We start from the raw sequence: 24,261 nt of genomic DNA, 5'->3' as shown, positions 1-24,261 counted from the left end.
GCTTGATAGTCCCTCTACTTTTTTATATTTTTCTGAAGTGTCTCTCTCATTGAATTCTTTCCTTAATCCCTCCCTTTCCACTTCAAGTCTTTTGCTTAATTTGATCCCTCCATCCATTTTTATATCCAATTAACTCTAAAATATGCTTTTTAATTGGGAAAATAAAAAAATTTGAAGAGTAAGTAATTAAGTCTATTAAGATACTTTCAGCCATTTTGGTATTAAGTATGTTAAGATACTTTCAGTCAATTTAATATTATATTAGTTTCTATAATATTTTTTATTTAAAAATATATTAAAATAATATTTTTTATTTTTTAAAATTAATATTTGATATCTACATATTAAAATAATCTAAAAATACCAAAATAAATTTAATTTAAAGTAAAAAAAATTTCAAATTCTTTTAAAAATATTTTTAAAACAAACATAGTATTAGTGTTCATTTAGGAACCCGGTTTCCTAAATATTTAAATATTTTTTTAAATTAAAATTTTTGATTTGTTTTAAAATTTTGTGATATAATTTTTTTTATATATTTTAATATATTTTTAAATAACAAATTATTATCAAGTAATACAATCGATAAAAACCAGAGTCGTGACACCTAATTTAAGAAATCGAAAAAGTTAAGACATCTCGCATCACATTTATAAAAACTGCATTGACCAGTAGGTAAAAGGATTGTAAAAAGTAAAAGCGAACAAACTTAAGATCTTGTCCTTGATGTTGGAAAACCTCCTCGTCCGGTTTGCCCCTCCTAGTCTCCTTCTACAAACAACCGGGCCAAGTGACGGAAGCTAGCAAGCAAGCAAGCAAACCTTTGGCATCTAATACAATTAAGGGGTTTCTTGTGATTTTATCGAATCGGATAATTTCGATAAGAAGGCAAGGAGACCAATGTGATTCTGCTGGAAAACAATGGGGAATTTTCTCGTTGGATTTGTCTTGCCATTCCTACTCTTAACATGTATATTCTTCATCCATACGTTTGTTCTTTTTTTTTTTTTGGAGTAACTAACTTCAAGATTAGAACTTTTTATCAGCTGCAGCTTAGAAACTACTTTCTCTCTCATGGGAAATTAATTTTCTTGGCGGGTTTTAAATCTTCAACTTTTTGCCCCTCTTTTCTTGCAGCTTCTTTGATCAATTGGAGTTTGATTTCTCTTGTTGATTTAATAGCTTTCCTTCTTATTCAGTACGCTGCACCAAAAATAGGTGAGTCTTTAAGAACTTCAGTAAGAATTTGCCTTTACACTGTGGCATTGGCAAGATGTTCTTGATTGTCCAGCGCTTTCGTGAGCAATTACATACATGTTAATATTAGTTATGAGCAATCATAAATTGATTTTTTAAAAAGAAACAGAAATTTTTAGACAACACTAGTATATGTTTTACTTGCAAAATAGTTGAACCTCGTTTACACCTGGTATTGCCGGCAGCAGTTCTCTTTATGCCCCTTTTCATCGAGCTTTATCCTAATAGCACAACATTCTGTTCTGACAGGTTTTCGTTTTCAACGGCGACTATTTTTATTGTGGCTCGTTATTATCTTTTCCCTAGCAGTCATTCTTTCTCAAGCAGTGTATCTTGTCATCTGGGCAATTCTGGGAGATGAATGGAGTGGAGCAGATGCTTGGTGGGCCCATTTGACTGGTTTTATGATGTAAGCATTGGATGTTTTCTGTTTGTTTATTTGTCCCCTTATCTCATCCACATGAATTGAGATTTTTTCTTGACATAACTTTGCAGAATCCATTCCTGGAAATCACCACTTGTAATTTACTTCTTGGTTATACAACTATTAGCGGTTTTTGTTGCTTTAGTTGACATATATGGGAGCAGATTTGGTCTGGTTCCATGGAGAGATTCCTGCTGGGGTCATTTCTTAAACCTTCTTGAACATTTAGGTTTGTAAGTAGCTAACAAAGCTCCAAGTTATATCCGTTTAATTGATCTCCCTCTTAAAATGTATGGTATGCCTGTTATAATCATTCTTATTGGTTGAAGTTGCACATGTAACAACTTAGTTTTTATTTGTTTCACTAATAAACATTCTAAATAGAAACTCAGCATTATCATTTTAACACCATTTGTGAATTGGATATGCAAGAGTGCATTATCATGGTCTCATTAATCTGACCACCAATAGAGTTTCATTTGATGGGTATGCACCTCTCTTTCTACTCAGGACTGGGGAGGTTTTTTGCTTTAGTTCTTTTGTGCCTTTAAGGATTTTCTTTAGACATTGAGGTTTTAAATTTTTCTGGGTAACCATTCATTAAAACCTTGAATGAATAGGTCAAATAATGGATAGATTTTAAATGAGGTTTTAAAACTATGTTGGAGGCAGATATTGTACTGAACTGGTCTGGGAAATCATGGATAGTTTTCTTTTTTGCTTTTTAACATACCATTCCTTGTATTGGAGCAAAACAATGAAATTCCAAGCTCTTATTTTGTGCTTGTTTGGGTAAAAGTGGTTTGATGAGTTGAAAAAAGGATGTAGGTACTGATTTGGATTTTTTTTCCCTTCATTGAAGGCTCACATCTTAGGGTTGCTTCTTGTTTGCTGTTGCCCGCAATTCAACTTTGTGTGGGGATAAGCCATCCCTCATGGCTTTCTCTACCATTTTTTATTGCCAGCTGTGCAGGCCTCGTGGACTGGTCTCTAACAAGCAACTTTCTTGGACTTTTCAGGTTTCTATGGATACATAACCTTACACTAGAGTCTCTCTTTTCTCTCACCACCCCGTCTTTATCACAAACACCCACAGACACGTGCGCTAAATTTGTGTAGATCAATTGTTACTTCTTCAAGTGACTTTGTTTGATTGCATGTCTTGAAGGTGGTGGAGGCCTCTTCAACTGTATGCAAGCGTTAACATTATACTGCTTTATACCTATCAGCTTCCTATAGAGTTCCTCAGTGCACTTCAGTGGATGGCTGATTTTATTGGCTTGTTCAAAATATCTGGAAAATCCGAGTGGCATGAAATTTGTTCCGGTCTTTCTCTTGTACTATTTTACATCATGGTATGTATCTGTTATCATAAGCTCTACTCTGTTTAAATCAGTATAAGATTTGATGTTAGAAGTGGGAAATAAATTGAGTTCCTCATATCTAGAGTTGAAGTCTTGCAAATCCTCCATTTTATATTTACCCTACTTCAGGAAACAAGTTAACTAATTGTAGCTTTCACTAGATCTTAGAAATTGTAAATGCATTTCCAGGTACTTCTTTTGTTTGATTCATACTTTTAGCTTTGGATAAACAAAGCATAGAGTGAGAATATGGAGAAGTAAATTAGACTAAATACTCATCCTTCTCTCTAGAATAATAGATAATCATCCTCATGCCTTTCAATGTTTATAGTAATGGGTGTCCCTATTCACTTCTTCCTACTGAAGATGCTCCCTAGTGCTTGTCATCACTCTTAGTCTGGGTTTCTCCTCTGGTTTTCAAGAAATAGCATGTGGTTTTTGTTAGGATGCATAAAAACTTGTGCTCTCTGGTTGCTGTCTGTCTCCAGGCAGCTGAAGTAGATATATTTTCCCATGAAGGTATTAAAAAGGAGAATCTGATTGCATTGCTGCTTGACTGTGTTTGGCGGGTGACGTTATTCATGCACTTGTTAGTCTAATTACTTGTCCTCTAAATTTCTAACAATTGAAAACAAAAAATACTTTGTATATACGAAAATGCCATTTGGCTTTAAATTTGTGCAAAAGGCATAGCGATTTTCATTTTTTTTTCTAACTTCATGTTTAGCCTTTGAGGTATGTTTGCACCATCCATGTTTTGTCATTGACATGATTTTCAGCCTCCATGCTTAATGGAGTGAAATAGTTTGGATAAATTTATCTTCTTAGATCTAAACATTTCTGTATTTTGTTTTAAATCTAAACTCGCCGAGGTGTTCTTGAGACAAATAGCTTTAAATCCATAAGTAGTTTGTAATTAGTACTTCTCATCATTATTAGTTTTATGCCCTATCTGCATTGAGTTAATTTGGTCTTTTCTATGGATATTAGGGAAAAAAATCAACAAAATGAATAGGTAAACTAAGAGGGGACAGGTCAATAACAAGAGCATGAACACGGTGTTAACAGGATGCCATAAAAAGGAAAGAAAGTATTTTCATTAAGTTTTGATAGTTAGGGAGGATCAAGTATGGTCTGCTTGTCCTGAGAAAAAAAAGGGGAAAAAATTACTACTTTTGTTCTCGATAAAGACTATATGCTTAAGATTTGAAGCTCTATGATGTGGTAGATGCCTTTCTAAAGCAAAATAAGATAGCGACATTAGTGGATATGGCATGTTTGTGAATGAAAGGAGACCTTTCAAATAACAAATAAGGGGCATGAATGTATGCTGCACAAAAAAAAAGCTTTCAAATTGGAAATTAAGCTCCCTCTTGATTACCCATTTCTTTACAAAAGAGATGGAAAATTTAGTTAAAGCAACTCCATGTTGACGGGAAAATGGATGATTTGGTAAAGAGCATTCCATTGATGTGAGTTCTGTACTGTTGGCAAACCATAATTTGCCTAACAATTAACTATGCATCACATAATTATTTGCAGCATATATTTGTTTTGCAATTTCCAATGAGGAGTTTAAATTACTGGCGAAGGTCTTTTTTGTTGTACTTTATCTCTGTTGTTTGGCTTTAAACCTTTGCTGCTTTCTAATGCAGCTATCCTTCATCAAGTGTGATTTGGAGGAAATGGATTTCATTATGTCTATGAGAGGAAGTAATTTGACAGAGCAACTTCTTCCCTTGAGGCATTCATTTTTCATTCGCAAATCAAGGTAAAACTTGGAACACTCTTTGATCTGCTTTACATATTGCGATCACCTTTTGATTTTCTTGTGTTTGGTCATTACAATATAATTCCCATGGTTATTTTTTATAAGTGAAAAAAAAACAGGTCTTTCTATACTCTGACATTTGGTATCTAAGGTTAAGGGTTAAGTGTGTAAGATGACATACACAGGTGTCTCAACTTGTTTGTTGTTGACAATAGTCTGAGTGCAGCTCTTTAGACTTTGCCGCGTCTGTCTTTTCCTTCTCTGCATTCCAGCTATTTCCTTGGAATCTCAGGACTGGATTTTGGGGCAATCAACATTAGGGTGCAGGTTAAAATTCTGATGAAAACATTGTGTTAATTCTTGACGTTTTAGACTTTTTTTTTTAATTAGATAGAAGAATGTTTTATTAGAGCAACATGGATAATACAAAATTGGAGAATAAGACATCCTCCAAAACAGCGAAAAGAAATAATAGTCTAGTTGAGAATAACAAAGCACAGCAATCCCTTTGTATATCTGCTAGCTCAGGTGCCTCCAAAAGTTCCTTAAGTTTAACGAGAGAAAGAAGCCTAGCCCACATTAACTGCTCCGATGTGCAGTGGTTATTAAAATCCTTGCATTCCTCTACATCCAAATGCACCAAATAATTGCTCCAACAGCACTTCTCCAAGAAATCTTACAGTCTTTCTCCCTTCCAAAACCCACAGAAGAGACCAATAAAAATTATTCTACTTCTTGAGGTAACACAAGATTCACTACCAAATCAAACAATTTTTGCCACATATCCTAAGTTTTAGGGAAATGTAAGTAAAAATAATGACTGAGATTCTCCATTTTGGTGATGCTTAACACAAATATCAGGAGATAAGACCTTGTGGACCTTCTAATTTGCAACAAATCAATGGTCTTAGTCTTGTTGAGTACCATTATCCAAATGAATACTTTAATTTTAGAAGGCACTTTAGCTTTCCAAATTGTATTGGCCAAAGAAAATTGGGCACCATTGTCTTGTGACAGATGACAGACAAAAGTCTTGCAAGAGAAAGGTCCAGTCCCATCCACAGACTGAACTGTATAATCTTATCTCCCTGTAAATAAAAAAGCCTACCTTGAAGTATTAGATTCATAAGACTGAAGTATATCCAAAGGATGAAGTTTAATTCCATAATCTTCCCACTTGAATGATGTGAACACAATCAACCTTCACAATGCTATAACCCCATTACATAACAAGGATCTGGTCCTGGACTTTGAAAGTCCATTAAATTGGCGTGATGTTTCTCAGGGGGAAATCAGATAATATATTATCACACTTTCCACAGTCTTCAATCTATCCTTGAACATGTAATTGCTTCTATTATATCTCCTTACTGTTGTACATCTCTAATAAATCCCTTTTCTACCACTGAATGTGACAGCTTTAACAGGTGGTGAGCAGTGTGTGCCAAATAGATGCCCCCCTAGTTTCACATTTTACTATCTTATGTCATTTGAATGGCACATGTTGGCACTTCTGATCTATTAAATTTTGACAATTAGTGGTTTCACTATATTTTAGGAATACAATAGATGCAATTCGAAGACTAGCTTGGAAGTATTAGGACAAATCAGTTGGTTTTCCTTCTTTATCGGATCAATAAATTCTAGGGCCTAGATGCCCATATGTTATAGTTTTCACCTGTAATCCGAATCAGGAGAAAATGTATTGGTGGGAAAGGTGATCTGATTCAAAACTAGATACTAACCATAATTTACAGACTGTCATATTCTTCAGTTAATTGTTAAGGTTGTTTTACCCATTAGTTTACACTTGAAGAAGTCTTGTTTGATGATAAAATACTAGTATGTGATATGTCAGTGGAAAATGATTTCTGTCCACTTCCATTGTAACCCTGCAATTTTTTTAATTTAGCTTATTATGAAATGCAATACAATTTTCGCACATCCTGAAATTTTTCATCCTCTCCCTCTCTCTCATGCATGTGTATGCTGTTGGAGTTCCTGAAAATTTAAGCATGTGTCTGGACTGAATAAAACCAGCTTTTATGGTGTAAACAACCAACTCAGAGCATAGGGTATTGACTAACACGGAGAAATTTTCTTTGCTTGTGTCAAATGTACTGAACTCATGGTAATTTGCAGATCTGGTGTCAGGCATACTAATGTTTTATTAAGGGGAGCAGTTTTTCGGACTTTCAGCATCAACTTTTTCACATATGGTTTCCCGGTACATATTCGTAAACTACATGTCACCTGCTTGCCAGACTGGTCCATTTCATTGCCATGATACTACTATTAGGGGGAAGGAAAATTTAAGCATGAAGGCCTTTAATAATTTTTGCTTGAAATTGAATTGGATATGACAATTATTTTTCTGATTCAATTCAAATTAATACCTATAGGTTAAATTATTTTATTCTGAATTGTCTCCAGTTAATTTTGGCTGATTTCCATCAGCAACATTGGAAAAAGTTCACTTGAACCCACCAGTTGCTGCTCAATCTACAACTGCACATTTTTTTCTTCTTTATTCCCTGGTGTAGTTAATGTCGCTTAATTATTTCAGATTACTAAGAACAATTTTGTATTATCTTCTGAATCCATGTTAATTGACTCATGTTGCTGGAATTGACAGGTCTCGTTGTTTGCCCTTTCCTACTGGAGTTTTCATTTTGCCAGTATATGTGCATTTGGATTACTTGCATATGTTGGCTACATTGTCTATGCCTTCCCTTCTGTATTTCGTTTGCATCGATTAAATGGGCTGCTTCTTGTCTTCATACTCTTTTGGGCAGTTAGCACATATATTTTCAATGTAGCTTTTCCACTCTTGAGTTGGAAACTTGGAAAGGTAATCCCTACTTTCAGTGTAAACATGTTGTCGCTTACTGTAATGAGAATTTAAGTGGCGTGAAGTCATTACTTGGCATTCATGCAGGATATGGAAATATGGGACATGGTTGGGTTATGGCATTATCCCCTTCCTGGATTGTTTTTGCTAGCACAATTTTGTCTAGGCATTTTGGTTGCTCTGGGTAATCTTGTGAACAACTCTGTTTTCCTCTACCTGTCTGATGAGGGTAATGGATCTTCTAATGACAACTCAACTGTAGAAGGTAATGAAACCCATTGTTTTAACATTAATTGACCGATTATTCTGTTTTATTTGTCATGATATAGGTATGTTAGTTTTTCCTCCTGCTTAAATTATTAACCCTTCCCCTCCCTCCCTCCCTCCCTCTCTCTCATGTGGTTGTGCATCATTATTCAAGACAAGATGTTGTATGAGGGTTATTTGTTTATACATGGGGCAAGGTAATATTGTTTATAATGGGTTAAAAAGAGGCATGAGACAAGTCGGAAGGCTTAATGTGGCAGGATGTGCATGACAAGTTAGGAGTGCAGGGTAAAAATTCCTTAGTTTAGGGTGAGTGTAATGGCAGGATATCCCAGAAGGCATGATTAACATCAGTTGTATACCAAAGTGAGGGATTAAGATGTGAAATGTACTGTCTTTTCACTCTACACCCACGATCATATGAGAAGGGTCGGAGTAGATGATATTACATAAAAGCCCTAATAAACTTAGCAACTTAATTGCCAAATAATGCCTGTCAACACTCCCTGAGAGGAATGTTTGGACATGATGGGCAAGTGTAACTTCAAAGGTCATGTTGGTACAACCATGTTAGGACTTGGCATGCCAATGTCAGGACACACTCCATATGCAAAAGATAGGCAAGAAAGAGAAAGTGTGAAGTTAGGAAGAGAGTGTGGATGAGGGAAAAAGTTCCATTGTGTGTGATATGAAGGGTAGTTATAAAGAGGGAGGGAATACTTGAGTTATGAAAATGTTGCCAAGTCTTCGTTATGATGTGGCTAAGTAGTTTGATGTATCTAGGACATATTTAATTCCATTAAGAAAGGTCAAGGGGAAGGTATAAGACTTCTTGATGGTTGCTTCTCAAAACTGCCAGGCTAAATCTCTGTAACTTGTTCCATAATTTAGGTTTAACTAAAACTCATGCCATTGATCTGTATTTAAGTCTATGATCTGCCATAAATCCTTAATTAATCCCTTGCATGCCAGATTAATTTTTGAATCATGAATATTGTGGTTTCCACGTAAGAAGCATGTTTTTTCCTCTAAGAATAGTAACTGAACATGGTAATAAAGATTATGGTGGCAAGAAAATTGTGCCATCAGAGTAAATAAGATAAAATTCACAGTTTGTAAAGAAAGCGGAGGGCAACTTCTAAAATCATGAGTAATGCAAAATCAAGCATGTATAGATGTGCACATTTTTTCCACACTTGCCCTCCTCCATGCTGATTTTACTTTTAATAATTAACAAGCTGTAAAGTTTTTCTACAGCTCGTTATATTGTATTTAACATTGGAGTCTTGAATATGATCTTCATACTCCTCAACTTTAGTTATGTTTGAGAAGTATCGTATATGTTGCAATTACTGTCTAAGAGCAATTGATTGTGTTTACTCTTATCGGCAATGTGAACAAATTGAGATCTATTAATAAGATCTGTGAATGAAATAAGGGTTGAGAAGATGATTAGCTTATTGGGGTAGAGTGGGTGAGTTGATGCTGGTGAATGAAAAATTGATTTAAAAAATGTAGTCATATCAGACATGCTTTAACATTTGATAAATGATGTATAACTGATGTAGAACCAAGCTATGAATAAAACAAATTCATAAGTATATAAGAGAACTGACCACTGATAACTCAATTTATTTGATCAAGCAATATCTTAAGCTTTGTCCTTAATGTCTTATTAGAATGCTTCATATAGGTATCAAAGCTATTCTAAGAAGTAAAAAAGCTAAACTGTACAGGAATAGGAGCACAAAACCATAGAAGAACCATTTAAGTAGAAAATATAACTAGATTCCTAGTAAAACATCCAATATGATGTAGAACATAATATGATTTTTTAAAATGATGAGAAACCTTGAATGATCAAATAAAACTAGATAATCAAATCCTATTCTTGGAACTTGAATAACTTCAGAAGCAAAGCAATAAGAAATGTCTGGATGAGCTGAATTTATTTATCAATTTACAATAATTGATTGGAAATGATTGAGTTTTGTCAGACAGTTTCAATCTCTGTTGGCATCTTATTTCAATCATCACCTGAATTTTCCTGTTAAATGTTCTTATAATCTGTTCTTCCAAAAGTTTATTGATCTAGAGGGGAAACTTGCCCAATTTCTTGGAACTTGTCAGCTATCAATTTTCAACTAGTTTTTTTAATCGTATCTTCACTTCTTGTAGTCTTAGCTTTACCCAGAAATTCTAGGTTCAGAAGTCCTGCTTATCTGAATTCTAGCAGCCTTGCTCTAATTACATCTAACAGCCTAGTTGGATCCTTCCAAAACAATGAATGATCCATTATTGTAAAAGATGAGAATGAAATGTTGATTTCTGGACACAGTTCAAGTCTCAATAAGATTGCGATTTTATACTGTTATATTTGATGCAACTCTAGTATCATTGTTGTTTTCTTATTTCTAAAAGTTCACATATCAGGTCAGCTACCTTTTCTCCTTGAAAAATCTTATTAATGAAATCTCACCTTCCTTTTTTAATAATTACTAGCTTCAAAGAGATTCTAAGGTCAATTTCTTGTATAAATCTGTTTTGAGCTTATAGGAAACTGCGGAACAAGTTCTATATCAAGTTTCAATTACTGTGATAGTGATATAAGGTGTATCCATTGGTTCTGAGGTTTTGTGATTAGTTGTCTTTTGATTTCGTCTCCTGATACTGCTAGTAAATCAGATAGTTCCCTCAGAATTTTATTTTGACATCCATTACTCTGAAATGGCCTATTCAACAAATCTCTCTTTCCCATTTCTATTCTCCCCAGGTCTTAATTTAGTAAATACAACTGATCAGGATTACACCATCTATATAATTGTACTTTCTTATTCCTTAATTGCAGCAGAAGAAGACACCAAGGTATTGATTGTGGCCACAATTGCATGGGGACTACGGAAATGTTCTCGGGCTATCATGCTGGTGCTGATCTTCCTCATTGCCATGAAACCTGGAATCATCCATGCTGTATATTGTATGCTTTTCCTGTTTCTTTTTCCTTTAAAAAATAAAAATGTCAGTCTGCTTTGTTGTTAATTTGTGTAATTGACTTCTGGCATAAGAATTTTTTCAACATATGTTGCATACAAGTGAGTGACATAAACATGAGCTTGTTAGAGCTGACTAATTGGTGTTTTGTTATGACTTGTGGTTCAGTGATTTTTTTCTTGATATATCTTCTGAGCCACAATATCAGCAGAAAAATCCGCCAGCCGTTGATTCTTCTGTGTGAAGTTCACTTTGCCATGCTGTACATTCTTGAGATTAATCTAATCTCTCATGCTTTGGAGCGAAAGGGCTCCTTAACAATGGAAGTTTTGCTGCAGTTAGGTGCGCATTGTCTTTAACAGGTTCAATTTGGAGCGTTTATGTTCTTAATACCATGTATGTTGATACAGAGTTTCCCAGAGTTGTGACATATAGTTGACATGTCAATTTTTTGAATTTTATCAGAAAAGGGGAACAATTTATATGGAACCAATCCTTGTGTTATTTGTGCAGGGCTTCTTAAACATCACAGTTCCTGGGATTTCTTGAAAATAGCTCTCCTTGCATGCTTCTGTGCCATTCATAACCATGGTTTTGAGATGTTATTTTCTTTCTCAGCAATTGTACAGCATACCCCTAGCCCCCCTATCGGATTTAGCATCTTGAAAGCTGGCCTGAACAAATCAGTCCTCTTGTCTGTGTATGCCTCCTCAACCACCAGATATGGACATGATAATTCTTCATATGGTATATTCATCTATGTCTCCATTAATTTGAATGACTTTGCTATTTGGTTACTCTAATCGGAAGGTCCATGTGTTTGGTCTTCATACAAACACTCCCAAATACAGAACTGTTTATCTGAACAAATTTAAAATACGAGGTTATTGTGATATTTCTTTTAAAATAGCTATTTCTTCTATAATACATGTTTTTTCATACTGTTCCATCTTATTGGAATCTGTTAATGAATACAGTATTTCAAATAAAAAGTTCATTTCCTCTGTGATTAAAAATAGAAAAGTCTTGTGCAATTCCATGGTATTTTTTTTATCAAATTATTTAGATCAGTCAAAGTATTAGATTATTTTAGGACTGGTTACAACTCTTGCATTAATTCTCTTATCATATCCTAGACAATAATCAAATTATTTGTTTAACTTTCGTCACAGAATTTCTAAACAAGAGTGATGTCTGAAATTCACTACAAATTTGTAGGTACTTGTTATGGATACTACCTTGTATTAGAAACTAATTTCTCTTTTCTGCTTTCAGAGAGCAGGATAGCATTGTTCCTTGGTGCAATTGGGCAGAAGTTTCTCACTACTTATCGATCATGCGGAACCTACATTGCTTTTCTGACTATTCTTCTCACAGTGTACCTTGTAAAACCCAATTATATATCATTTGGGTATATTTTCCTTCTTCTTGTGTGGATAATCGGAAGGCAACTTGTTGAGAGAACGAAAAGGCGTTTGTGGTTTCCCTTAAAAGCATATGCGGTCATGGTGTTTGTCTTCATCTATAGTTTGAGCTGTTTCCCCAGCTTTGAGACATGGATGTCCAGCTTAATAGATCTACTTTTTTATTTGGGCTACAACTCAAAAGCTTCATCATTGAAAAATATTTGGGAATCTTTAGCAGTCTTAATAGTGATGCAACTTTATAGCTATGAGAGGAGACAGAGCAAGTATAATAGGCTGCATGATCCTGATCCATTGGATTCTGGAGTATTTGGGTTTATCAAACGATTTCTGATCTGGCATAGCCAGAAGATCTTGTTTATTGCATTATTTTATGCTTCTTTATCTCCAATCAGTGCTTTTGGTTTTGTATATTTACTTGGCCTGGTTGCCTGTTCAACTTTACCTAAAGCTTCTCGGATCCCATCCAAATCATTTCTATTGTACACGGGAATTCTAGTGACAACTGAGTATCTGTTTCAGATGTGGGGTAAACAAGTCGGAATGTTTCCTGGGCAAAAGCACTCTAAGCTGTCCCTTTTCTTGGGTTTCCGTGCATACAAGCCAGGTTTTTGGGGCCTTGAGTCTGGCTTGAGGGCAAAAGTGCTGGTGATTGCTGCTTGCACACTTCAGTACAATGTCTTCCGTTGGTTAGATAAGATGCCAAGTACTTGTCAAAATAAAGGAAAGTGGGAAGAGCCTTGTCCATTGTTTGTCTCAAATGAAGATGCCTTCATGAATGGTTCCATGGTCAATGATGAAAATAAACCACCTCCAAATCATAGCATACCATCTGTAGAAGGAGAGGGATTCATTAGCAACTCATTGCCATCAATCACTGCTGGTCTCACTCAAGCACCTGATCTGGTGTCCAACAAAACAGCGGGTTCTGAGGGTAGTGGCACCAGTAAATTTTCATTTGGATATATCTGGGGAAGCACCAAAGAAAGTCATAAGTGGAATAAGAAGGGGATTCTTTCATTGAAAAAGGAAAGACTCGAAACACAGAAGACTGTCTTAAAAGTATATTTGAAGTTCTGGATAGAAAACATCTTTAACCTCTTTGGCCTTGAGATAAACATGATTGCGTTGCTTCTTGCCAGTTTTGCATTGTTGAATGCCATCTCTATGCTATATGTTGCTTTACTTGTTGCTTGTATTCTCTTAAAACGGCGCATTATACGGAAACTATGGCCTGTATTTGTCTTTTTGTTTGCTTCGATTCTCATCCTCGAGTATTTTGCTATCTGGAAGAGCATGGTTCCTTCAAATCAACATATCCCAAGTGAGACAGATGTGCATTGCCATGATTGCTGGGAAAGTTCTGCTCTGTATTTTCAATATTGCAAGAATTGTTGGATTGGTATTACTCTTTTACACATGTTAAGATTGTTCCTTAACAAACTTCACTTCACCCACCTAATATATTTGTTTTTTTACATAGATTGTTTGACAAATATATATATATATAATTCCCATCTGAGTATTAATGTCAGAAAGGTCACTATTTGTTCAGAAATTAATTATTCACTCTTTTTAGCGACTCTGTACTGATCTTCTTCTGTTTATTGGAGTTTTTGTAATGATGTTTCATACGTAAATTCAATATCCTTTTTTGTCTTTTTTTCTGTATCATTGAATTTAACTTCTGTTTGTGTTTTTCAAGTTTGTCTAATGCTCAGGGAATGTTCTACTTTTCTCTGTTTCTATCTCTCTCTTTCTCTTCTCATCTTTATTAATTTTATGTTCTACTTTTTATGTAGGACTTGTTGTGGATGATCCACGCATGCTTATCAGCTATTTTTCAGTCTTCATGATTGCTTGCTTTAAACTCCGTGCTGATAACCTGTCCAGTTTAACAGGTTCATCAATGTATCGTCAAAAGATGTCTCAAAGTAAAAATACCTTTGTTTGGAAGGATCTCTCATTTGAGACTAAAAGCATGTGGACTTTTCTAGACTATCTGAGGCTTTACTGCTATTGCCATCTCCTGGATCTTGTGCTCTGCTTGATTTTGATTACTGGGACTCTTGAGTATGACATTCTGCACCTTGGTTATCTTGCGTTTGCTCTAGTTTTCTTTCGGATGAGACTTGTAATACTGAAGAAGAAGAACAAGGTTTTCAGATTCTTGCGCATATATAACTTTGCTCTAATTGTTCTTTCTCTGGCCTATCAATCTCCTTTTGTAGGAGTATTTAATTCTGGGAACTTTGAGACTATAGAATACATATATGAAATGATTGGATTTTACAAGTATGACTATGGGTTTCGGATTACTGCAAGATCTGCGCTTGTGGAGATCATCATATTTATGCTGGTTTCCCTTCAGTCATATATGTTCTCCTCCAACGAGTTTGATTATGTTGCACGATATCTTGAAGCAGAGCAAATTGGCGCAATTGTGCGTGAGCAAGAGAAGAAAGCTGCATGGAAAACAGCACAGTTACTATACATACGTGAATCTGAGGAGAAGAAACGCCAGCGTAACCTGCAAGTGGAGAAGATGAAATCTGAGATGCTTAACCTTCAAATCCAGCTTCACGGCATGAACTCAACCACTAATTGTGGCAGCAGTTCCCCTGATAGTGATGGCTTGAGGAGGAGGAGTAGTACTTCTCGCATTACAGATAGAGATTCTGGGAGTCCAGGAAAAGGTGAAGGAACGCTCAGGAAAGAAGAGCAGATCATCACAGATGATTCAATATTTCGTTTTGAAGTGCATGAATTTCCTAGTTGGAATGCAGAAAGTCTAGAAATAAAAGTGTCTCCAAAGTATTCTGCAGAACCTCCTCTTTGTGAGATCACGGAGATCATGCAGGAATCAACTGATAGCTTACTTTCTGATTCTGGCAAGAAAGCAAAGGTCCAGTCAAAGGAAAATCCCTTGATATCTGCTGTACAGCTGATAGGTGATGGTGTTTCCCAGGTACATTCGATTGGAAATCAGGCAGTTAACAACCTTGTCAGCTTCTTAAACATCTCACCAGAAGATTTAGATATCAATCAGCCCTCTGCAGAAAATATGGTGTATGATGAAATGGAGAGCCAGAAGACTAAGCGCATGAGTTTTGACCGGTCATCTTCTCTGCAGTCTGATATGAGTTCTGATGCTACTAGTTTGCAGATAGGAAGGATCTTCCGTCATATATGGTCCCAAATGCAATCAAATAATGATGTTGTGTGCTATGCTTGTTTTATTCTTGTTTTTCTATGGAACTTCAGTTTGCTTTCTATGGTGTTCCTTGCTGCTCTCTTCTTGTATGCTCTATGTGTAAACACTGGCCCGAGCTATATCTTCTGGGTTATCATGCTAATCTACACTGAGGTTTACATTATGGTTCAGTATATCTACCAAATTATCATCCAGCACTGCAAAATGAGTATTGATCCAGTCCTACTTCGTGAGTTGGGAGTTCCTGCACATAAAATTACATCATCCTTTGTCATCAGTTCCTGGCCTCTTTTTCTTGTCTACTTATTCACCCTCCTGCAGAGCTCGATAACTGTAAAAGATGGTGAATGGATTTCATCTACCAACATTAAGTTCCGTAGAAGTTCTCTCCATAGAAAAGAGGTTCTGGTGAGCTATAGCTGGAGTGATAGGGCACAGGATTTGCTGCATCTAATGACCAATATGGTAAAATCAAAAATAAGAAGCTTCTTCAGGTACTGGAAATCACTGATTCTAGGAGCAGAGTCTCCTCCATATTTTGTCCAGGTTTCTATGGATGTTCCCTTGTGGCCAGAGGATGGAATTCAGCCAGAGAGAATAGAGTCTGGAATAAACCAATTGCTTAAAATGGTTCATGATGAAAGATGCGAGGAAAAGGACCCCAATCTTTGCCCTTTTGCTAGTAGGGTTCATGTCCAAAGCATTGAAAGAAGTCAAGAGAATCCAAATGTGGCCTTGGTTGTTTTTGAGGTTGAATATGCCTCCCCTTTGACAAGCTGTGCTTCAGCTGAATGGTACAAGTCACTAACTCCAGCAGCTGATGTAGCAAAGGAGATTCTGGAAGCTCAACATGCTGGGTTTGTTAATGAAATTGGATTTCCATACACTATTGTCTCTGTGATTGGAGGAAGCAAACGAGAAGTTGATCTTTATGCCTACATATTTGGTGCAGATTTAAGTGTTTTCTTCTTAGTCGCAATTTTCTACCAATCTGTGATAAAGAATAAAAGTGAATTTCTTGATGTTTATCAGCTTGAAGATCAGTTTCCAAAAGAATTTGTGTTTATCTTGATGGTAAGTCTCTGTTCGTTGTTTATTTCCTTAAGACATGTCTTGTTTAAATTAAAGTTTTGGATTAAGATCAAGCACAGAAGACTGCTGATGTATATCTGAATTTGAATTTCGATGATTAAATAATGACTCAATGAATGAGTCAATATATACAGGAACCATAAAATTGAACTTGAATCAGCAGTTCTGATGACAGCTCATTCTCCCATTTTGCCAAGTTCATGATTGCCTTATCTTATTTTCCCTTGAAATGGGTGCCAATGGCAGCATATGTTTTGGTTTCTTGGAATTAAAAAAATCATATTATCTTACTGAATCTTAAAAATCAATTAGAGACCCATTCTTAGGGACTGACTTGTGAACTGTGAGGATGTGTGGTGGTGGAATTTTCAGTTTTTTAAGAGTTATAGGGATTTTATAGTCATTGTGTACTATCTCATCAAGGTTACTAACTGTTTTTGAGTCTTTTGTCTGCTTTATTCATACAGATCATCTTTTTCCTGATCGTTCTGGACCGCATAATTTACCTTTGTTCATTTGCCACTGGAAAGTTGATCTTCTATATTTTCAACCTCATTCTCTTCACATATTCAGTTACAAAGTATGCTTGGCACTTGGAACATTCCCAAAATGCTGCAGGACTAGCGCTTCGTGCTATATTTCTTGCAAAAGTAGTTTCTCTAGCGCTACAAGCCATACAAATTCGTCATGGGATTCCTCATAAAAGCACCTTATATCGGCAGTTTTTAACCAGCAAAGTTTTGCAAATCAATTATCTTTGCTACAGACTTTATCGTGCTTTGCCATTTCTTTATGAATTGAGGTGTGTACTGGACTGGTCGTGCACAACAACATCGCTAACCATGTATGATTGGCTGAAGGTAACCTTATGTTTTTTTGTATAGTATTTTTTTTTGTCAAGTCTTGCATTGCAGTCACACCAATTTTACTTAGTTAACTTAAACATTTCATGAACTGCCTCTAATAGTACCATGACCATAACATCATTGTGGTTCTTGCTATTTTCTTCCCTTTTTTGTGTGCAAATAGATTAATTGGAAAGAGCATTCTTTCTAATTCTGTTAATGCTGAGTCTCTTGCTGAAGTTGAATCCTTTCTTGCTGCTTAGTGCTCTAATGAAATGCTCTCATTTAACAAGATAACGTTGAAAACCTCCCTGAGAAGACTTGTTGGGATCCTTGTAGGACCCATTGATGAATGACAAACTAACATAAACCCCAAGAAAACCAATTCTGTGAAAACTCAATTTATTGGTCAATCAAAATTCATAGCCTGTCTTGAATGACTAGCTAGGATGCTATTTATAGACATCAAAGAAAATTGCCTTGAATAATAAATATGAAGTTTCTATTACCTGCATGACTCTATGGTAAGTAGCATCAGCTAGCATTCTCATGTACCATTTGATAGATTAGAGTTGTTTCATCATTCTTGTCACTGACAAGCAATCAACTACTTGTTAATTTGGTTGATGTCTTTTCCTTCTTAGAATCATTTTGATTGGAAATTTGCAAGTTTAGCTCTCAGTCTAATTCATAGCTTTGCTCTTAGCTGGAGGACATATATGCAAGTCTGTACCTTGTCAAATGTGATGCTGTCTTGAATAGAGCTCAACACAAACAAGGAGAGAAACAAACAAAATGGACCAAATGTTGCAGTGGGATATGCCTATTTTTCATACTACTCTTTGTTATTTGGGCTCCTATGCTGGTAAGAATCTAATCACTGAAATTATTTTAATACAGGGCACATAAGCCAAGTACTTCTATGAATGCATTCAATATTGTCAAAAGTAGTTTCAGTTTTTGAAGTTTGGGAAAAGGATTTATATATATAGATATATATAGAAATGCATTTCTCTACAATGCTTTACTGTTAATTAACAACAATTTAGGAACAGTGCCTTTTGCTCTGAGTCACATTTGACTCTCTTTTGGTTCAGCCAAGAATAGAGTGAGGGAAAAAAGAAACAGAAACACTGCCAAAACTCACAAAACCGGTGTCCAAATATTGATGGTTGCATGAAAATGTTTCCCTACTCGCAAGGAATTGATTGCCATATTATTTGGGCCATGTCACCATCATTTATTGGATTCCTGAACCAAAATATATCTTTGATCTAAGTTTCAGGTGTTTTTGAGATTTGACTTGAATGTTGGTTGTTTAAGCATATGAATTAAAATGGATTTAAGATTCAAAATATATTTATGAGTTTTTAAGTTTGGTTTGGGGTATTTTTGGGTGAAATTGGTGCAAAAAATACAATGCTTTGGAGTTTTTGATGAGCTCTGATTTTGATATCATCAGATGGTTGGGGTGATGATGAGACAAATGAAGCATCATTTGCTTTTGTCACTTTTTGGATTTTGTGGCCTCATACAGGTTGGCTAGACTTGTGCAAGCCTTCATCTCAGATTATGCTTCCCAAAAACTCTTTAAATTTATTTTTCCCTCACATTATGCACTCTCTCTTTCTTAATGCTCTTTTTTTTAATATTCTCGTGTGTGTGTGTTCTTAACACAGAATAATTAGACAATATTTTAATAATTTTAATTTGTCACTTTTAATTTTTATTCTAAAATAAACAGGCCAACACGCATCCTTCAATTCTGACATCACTATCAAATTCAAGGCTTAATTGATTAGTTTTTGTTTCTATTTTATATATTTGTCAAATGCATTTAAAATAAAAGAAACAATTAAAACAAAGTTTTTGTTATGAAAAATCAAAAAGACCCATAAATTAATTTTAACTTTCTTGAAAAAAAAAAGGTGTCATGTTTGGAGAAGGATTATGAAGAATTTTACAACAATTCTAGGAGGAAACAGACCTGCTGAAAGTGAACCTATTGGATTTTGGAGAATGTAAGATGTGTCCGAAGAATTCATGGTGAGCTAAGTATGGAAACTCAAGGATTTTAGAAGGAAATTACGGTTTTTATTGTAGCAACCCAGGTTATTGTAGCAAGAAAGAAGTACAGGAAAGAAAAAGGATTCCGAAATACTGTTGATATATTCCTGAGTAAGATTCCCAAGATGCCTAAATAGACTTATTTAGTAAGATGGTTTCCTAGGGAAACTAAATTTATTACAAATACTACCTTATTTCTAAACCTCTTTCTCAGCATCATTCTTTCTGATTGGAATAATCCTGATCTGATTCGATTGCTTGAGTACTTCCAAAGCCATTCCCACCTTCTTCTACAGAACTTAAAAGCCAATCATGAGCTCTTTTCATCAGTTTTTTTTTTGTGAGATGAATAATTAATTGAAAGTTTGTTTTTTTTTTCTTTTTTCTGGTCAAAATCAAAGAGATATGAATAATTAATTGAAAGTTTGTTTGTTTGTTTTTTTCTTTTTTCTGGTCAAAATCAAACATATTCGTGATGTTAAATACTACAACATACTTATTAATGTTTTTTTTTTTCAAATCACAAAGTCAATAACAATTGAATTTAATTTTAAATTTCAAAATTGAGTTAATGAAAGAATTAAAACAAATTTTGTAAACAACCATGTGTCGGCCCATTGACTAGTCTTAAACTAAACCAAAGTACTTATGATTCCAGTATCCAAGTGTTTCCTATTACATAGAACAGATGCTCCTTTTATAGGCACCAAAAACTCTTATATTCCTAAATTAATAGGAAATAGAAAATCTGTCAGGAAATTGGAAACCATAGATAATCACAGCTCTTAATTAATATTCTAATTTGATAAGTATACTAAGATTCCTCAGTAGTATTCATATTCTTAGGTAAGATGATTTCCTAAAAGGACCGTTTACAGGAAATATTAATATATATAAAATCAAAGGTTGAATAACTGTAATTTATATACTCTTGATGATTGACTGCATCACTATTCAAGCTGTAGATCCTCCCAAATCACTTACTATTTCAGCCACCATATCACCACATGTTACCGTAACAAACTCTTCTCCAAACATAGAACCAGCCTTGCTAGTCAATGCCCTACCAAATACAATCTGTTGTCAGCTTGTCGATTCAACCTTTGGCAGAAAAAGTAAAAGCACAGCCGTATTTTCTCAAACTCAATCTAGAAAATTTTAAGATGAATGGTCAATGGTGTCAATAGAAATGCTGAACTTGATGCTAGTGATTTTTATGGGGAAAGCAATCCTCATGTATTTCTTGGTTGATTTTCATGGTATCACTTTAGTGTTCAATGAAAGATTTATTTTGCAAAGGCTAGGCTAAAAGGGAAGCCAAATTCTGGAGAGAAAAATTTCAACAAGTATGTTATGTTACTCTCTGAATTTGGGATGATATGAAGATTGCTGGTTCTGGTTACTGAATTTGGGATGATATGAACATTGCTGGTTCTGGTTATTCTGTGCCATCATACAAGCAACAAGTTCACATGCAATTGATACAAGGATGCTTAACTAATGACGAATACCCTATGGAATTTCTTAGCTTGGTAGCTAGGGCAGAATTTCCATGAAATGGAGATGTCATGATTTCTATGTATGACGAGGCTTGAATGGATCCACCTTCATGATTTCAATGTATTGAAAAGGAATGACAATTAATAAAATAAATTATATGTGACAAATTATCATTTTATATTAAAAAGGAAAAAATTATCTTTGCCCTGTGGAAACTCTCAAGTTAGTTGACTTGTGAAACTATACTGGAGTTTGAGTCAATGCTACTTATGATGAATTCAGATCATCTTTGTTTTAATTTGAAAATCTCCATTTCTATGAAGACTGAAACATATATTTAAATTTACAATTTTTTGTTCTTATATGTACTTGTCTATCTTCAACTTTTGTTGAATTCTATGTGAAAGAATTAGTTCATCTTAATAATCAGTCTACTGTTCATTTCATCCTTGCAGATTTACAGCAGTGGTAATCCAACCAACATTGCAAACCCCATCAAAGATGCAAGTGTTCAGGTTGATATTAAGACCGTGGGTGGAAGGTTGACCTTGTATCAAACTACCCTTTGTGAAAAGCTCCCATGGGATATCATCGACTCTGATTTTGATCTGGATCCCCATGGTTATTTTGATACATATAATAAAAATGATATCCAGCTCATATGCTGCCAGGAAGATGCAAGTGTGCTGTGGCTTGTTCCAAATGTGGTTCAGATGAGATTTATCCAGTCTCTTGACCGGGATATGGATATGGATATAATTTTTACATGGGTACTTACCAGGGATAGGCCGAAAGGAAAGGAAGTTGTGAAATATGAGAACATTGTCAGTCCTACAGATCTTCCAAAACAATCAGACATACAGAAAGTTCTTAATGGTTCTACAAACAGCTTTAGGATATATAATCTATATGCAAAATACTTACGTGTTACTGGTTCGGGTGAAGTCAGATCTTTTGAACAAGAGGTAATCTACACTTTATCTAAATACTTGTCTTCATTTATTCTTACAATAACCCCCCACACAATTTCTGCATCTGCATATTTGCCATTCATAAATATATGCATATTTATATCAAAATTGATGTGTTTTCATTAAGTACCGTTAAGGCCTGTTAAATAGATTTAATGATTATCTATATCATAATATATTGTGCTATGAATTTTTCAGTTAGGAAAACTGATAGTTGACTATGAATTGGTCTTAAATGAGGTAGTCTAGACATATGACCAGTAGGTCCTAAATAAAGTTACATGAACCTTTGGAACGTACATTTATTAGAACATCACTGAATGTCAATATTTACAGGTGGATGCAGTTAGTGCAGACCTTGTCTTAAATCGTGCAGATTTTAACTGGTGGTCATTCTGTGATATTAATTCGTTGGATATTCATGGCTGTGGAGGTTTGACAGGACCTATGGCAATTGTAATGTCTGAGGAAACACCACCACGTGAGTTTAAAGAGGCATTGCTATGACATTTATGTATACAACAATATGGTATGGCCTTTTCTTTTATGACAGCACTAATGCTCAAATGCTGCTGCAGAGGGTATTCTTGGTGACACCATCAGCAAGTTCAGTATCTGGGGTCTCTACATAACCTTTGTGCTTGCCGTGGGCCGTTTTATTAGACTCCAATGCTCAGACTTAAGAATGAGAATACCGTACGAGAATCTACCTTCCTGTGACAGGTAACCAACTAACATGCATCTCTGTTCTTATGGATTGACTTTCTGAAAAAGGATGCTCAGTTCAAAAGAAAATGTAATGAAAAAAATGATTTCCTTTCCTAAAATGCTTAGTAGGATAGAACTTCATTTGCATTTTTACAAGAAAAATCATTTGCATGCAAACCATTGCTACTAGAAGTGCTTCAGACATATGTGACAACGTGGGGTCATATATGAAATCATTAATTGATTGGTCTGGCATAAAAATACTACCTATCACCTTGTGAAAAATCTTAGTAATATCTATTTGTACACACAGCATTACCCTTCGTAAAAATCATTTCCTGATTTGATGTAGGTTGATAGCCATTTGTGAGGACATTTATGCTGCGAGAGCAGAGGGTGAGCTTGGAGTTGAAGAGGTTCTTTACTGGACACTCGTAAAGATTTACAGGTCACCGCATATGCTTCTGGAGTACACCAAACCAGACTAGTACGGACAAGCTACCGTTCAGTTTCATTTCACAAGGATGCTGACATTATGTTTTGACCAGCATCAAGTTACTCAAGACCATGAATGGATAGTGATTCCTCTCTATGCTTTCATATGAAACTTCGTAATATCATTTCTGCAGAGGATTCACTGCTTCAACCTTGATGAGGTCTTATTGTGAGTTTCGCCCTCTGTTTATAATTCCAGCGCAGCACCTTCATAGTTTATGACTTGTCTCCCCGCATGGCCACTGTGAGGGCAGCACGACTTGCAACTGAATGTTACGGAGTCGAACAGAAATTTTTCTTGCTATCTATATATAGGGTTTTCAAAACACCCAAATTCGTGTACAGAACTTTTCTGGGTGTTGAGCAATGTGTACACTAACCGTACTCTCAATGTATGGAATTGATTCTTGCAAAATTTTAAACAGATTTCTAATTCAAATTCTAAACTCTAAAAGAAGTTCGAAATGAATTGAATAATTGAATCCTAATTAAAAATCCCAATGCGTCGTGCCTGCTGAGGGCTTTGAATTTTTCTTTGTTTGGCTAGGATAATGCACCCACTCGCACGCATACCAAGAGTAGAAATCCATCATTTGATTGTCTTTAATGCCCATCATAATTTTTCTAGAATTTTCTGCCATGGCCGGTCACACTTTCGCGGTAGCTTTTCAACCCAGGCTCATCTCTCCAATCCAACACAAGAGGATGTACAGTGCAATTTTTTTAAGAAAACAAATACGCGCGATGGTCAATTATCAGTAATGATGGTGAGAGACAATATCAGAAATTCACATTGACCTGCCACATGCTTTCAAAACATGCAAAACCAGACCATTCATGACAATGAAGTTATTTCCCAGTTTGAAATGATAAACCTTGCTGAAATCGACCATCAAGAAGCTGACACTCTTATTGTGTCGCTAGACCAACATCTTGATGCTGGTTCTTTACCCCCAAAAGTTACAGATGCAATCGCATTGCTAACTTCCTTGACAATAGCAAGCTGTATGGTCCATTATC

The 24,261-nt window shown here is 35.3% G+C and overlaps 1 protein-coding gene across 4 annotated transcripts; it reads left to right on the top strand.

The window, feature by feature from the left end:
- Positions 1-674: 674 nt before the first annotated feature.
- Positions 675-23,695, top strand: LOC105132078 (piezo-type mechanosensitive ion channel component). Of its 4 annotated transcripts, XM_011035363.1 has the most exons (22): positions 680-970; positions 1,138-1,218; positions 1,507-1,666; positions 1,753-1,910; positions 2,544-2,700; positions 2,850-3,036; positions 4,701-4,816; positions 6,959-7,043; positions 7,452-7,667; positions 7,755-7,932; positions 10,783-10,911; positions 11,094-11,267; positions 11,439-11,672; positions 12,201-13,751; positions 14,152-16,637; positions 17,123-17,515; positions 18,207-18,365; positions 21,523-22,032; positions 22,375-22,519; positions 22,617-22,761; positions 23,099-23,244; positions 23,280-23,695. In XM_011035363.1, the coding sequence occupies exons 1-21, from the start codon at positions 922-924 to the stop codon at positions 23,232-23,234; spliced, it is 7,449 nt and encodes a 2,482-aa protein (XP_011033665.1). In that variant the 5' UTR covers positions 680-921; the 3' UTR covers positions 23,235-23,244; positions 23,280-23,695. The 4 variants fall into 4 exon arrangements, 3 of the variants coding, with proteins under 3 accessions (XP_011033665.1, XP_011033664.1, XP_011033666.1); XM_011035362.1 differs by having other exon boundaries at positions 23,099-23,695; XR_843541.1 differs by lacking the exons at positions 22,375-22,519; positions 22,617-22,761; positions 23,099-23,244; positions 23,280-23,695 and having other exon boundaries at positions 675-970; positions 18,145-18,365; positions 21,523-21,995.
- The last annotated feature ends 566 nt before the right edge of the window (positions 23,696-24,261 follow it).

This window comes from Populus euphratica, unplaced genomic scaffold (assembly GCF_000495115.2).
Source record: "Populus euphratica unplaced genomic scaffold, PopEup_1.0 scaffold26.1, whole genome shotgun sequence".
Lineage (NCBI taxonomy): Eukaryota > Viridiplantae > Streptophyta > Magnoliopsida > Malpighiales > Salicaceae > Populus > Populus euphratica.
The sequence above is the reverse complement of the archived record's forward strand: the minus strand, read 5'-3'. Positions and strand labels throughout refer to the sequence as shown.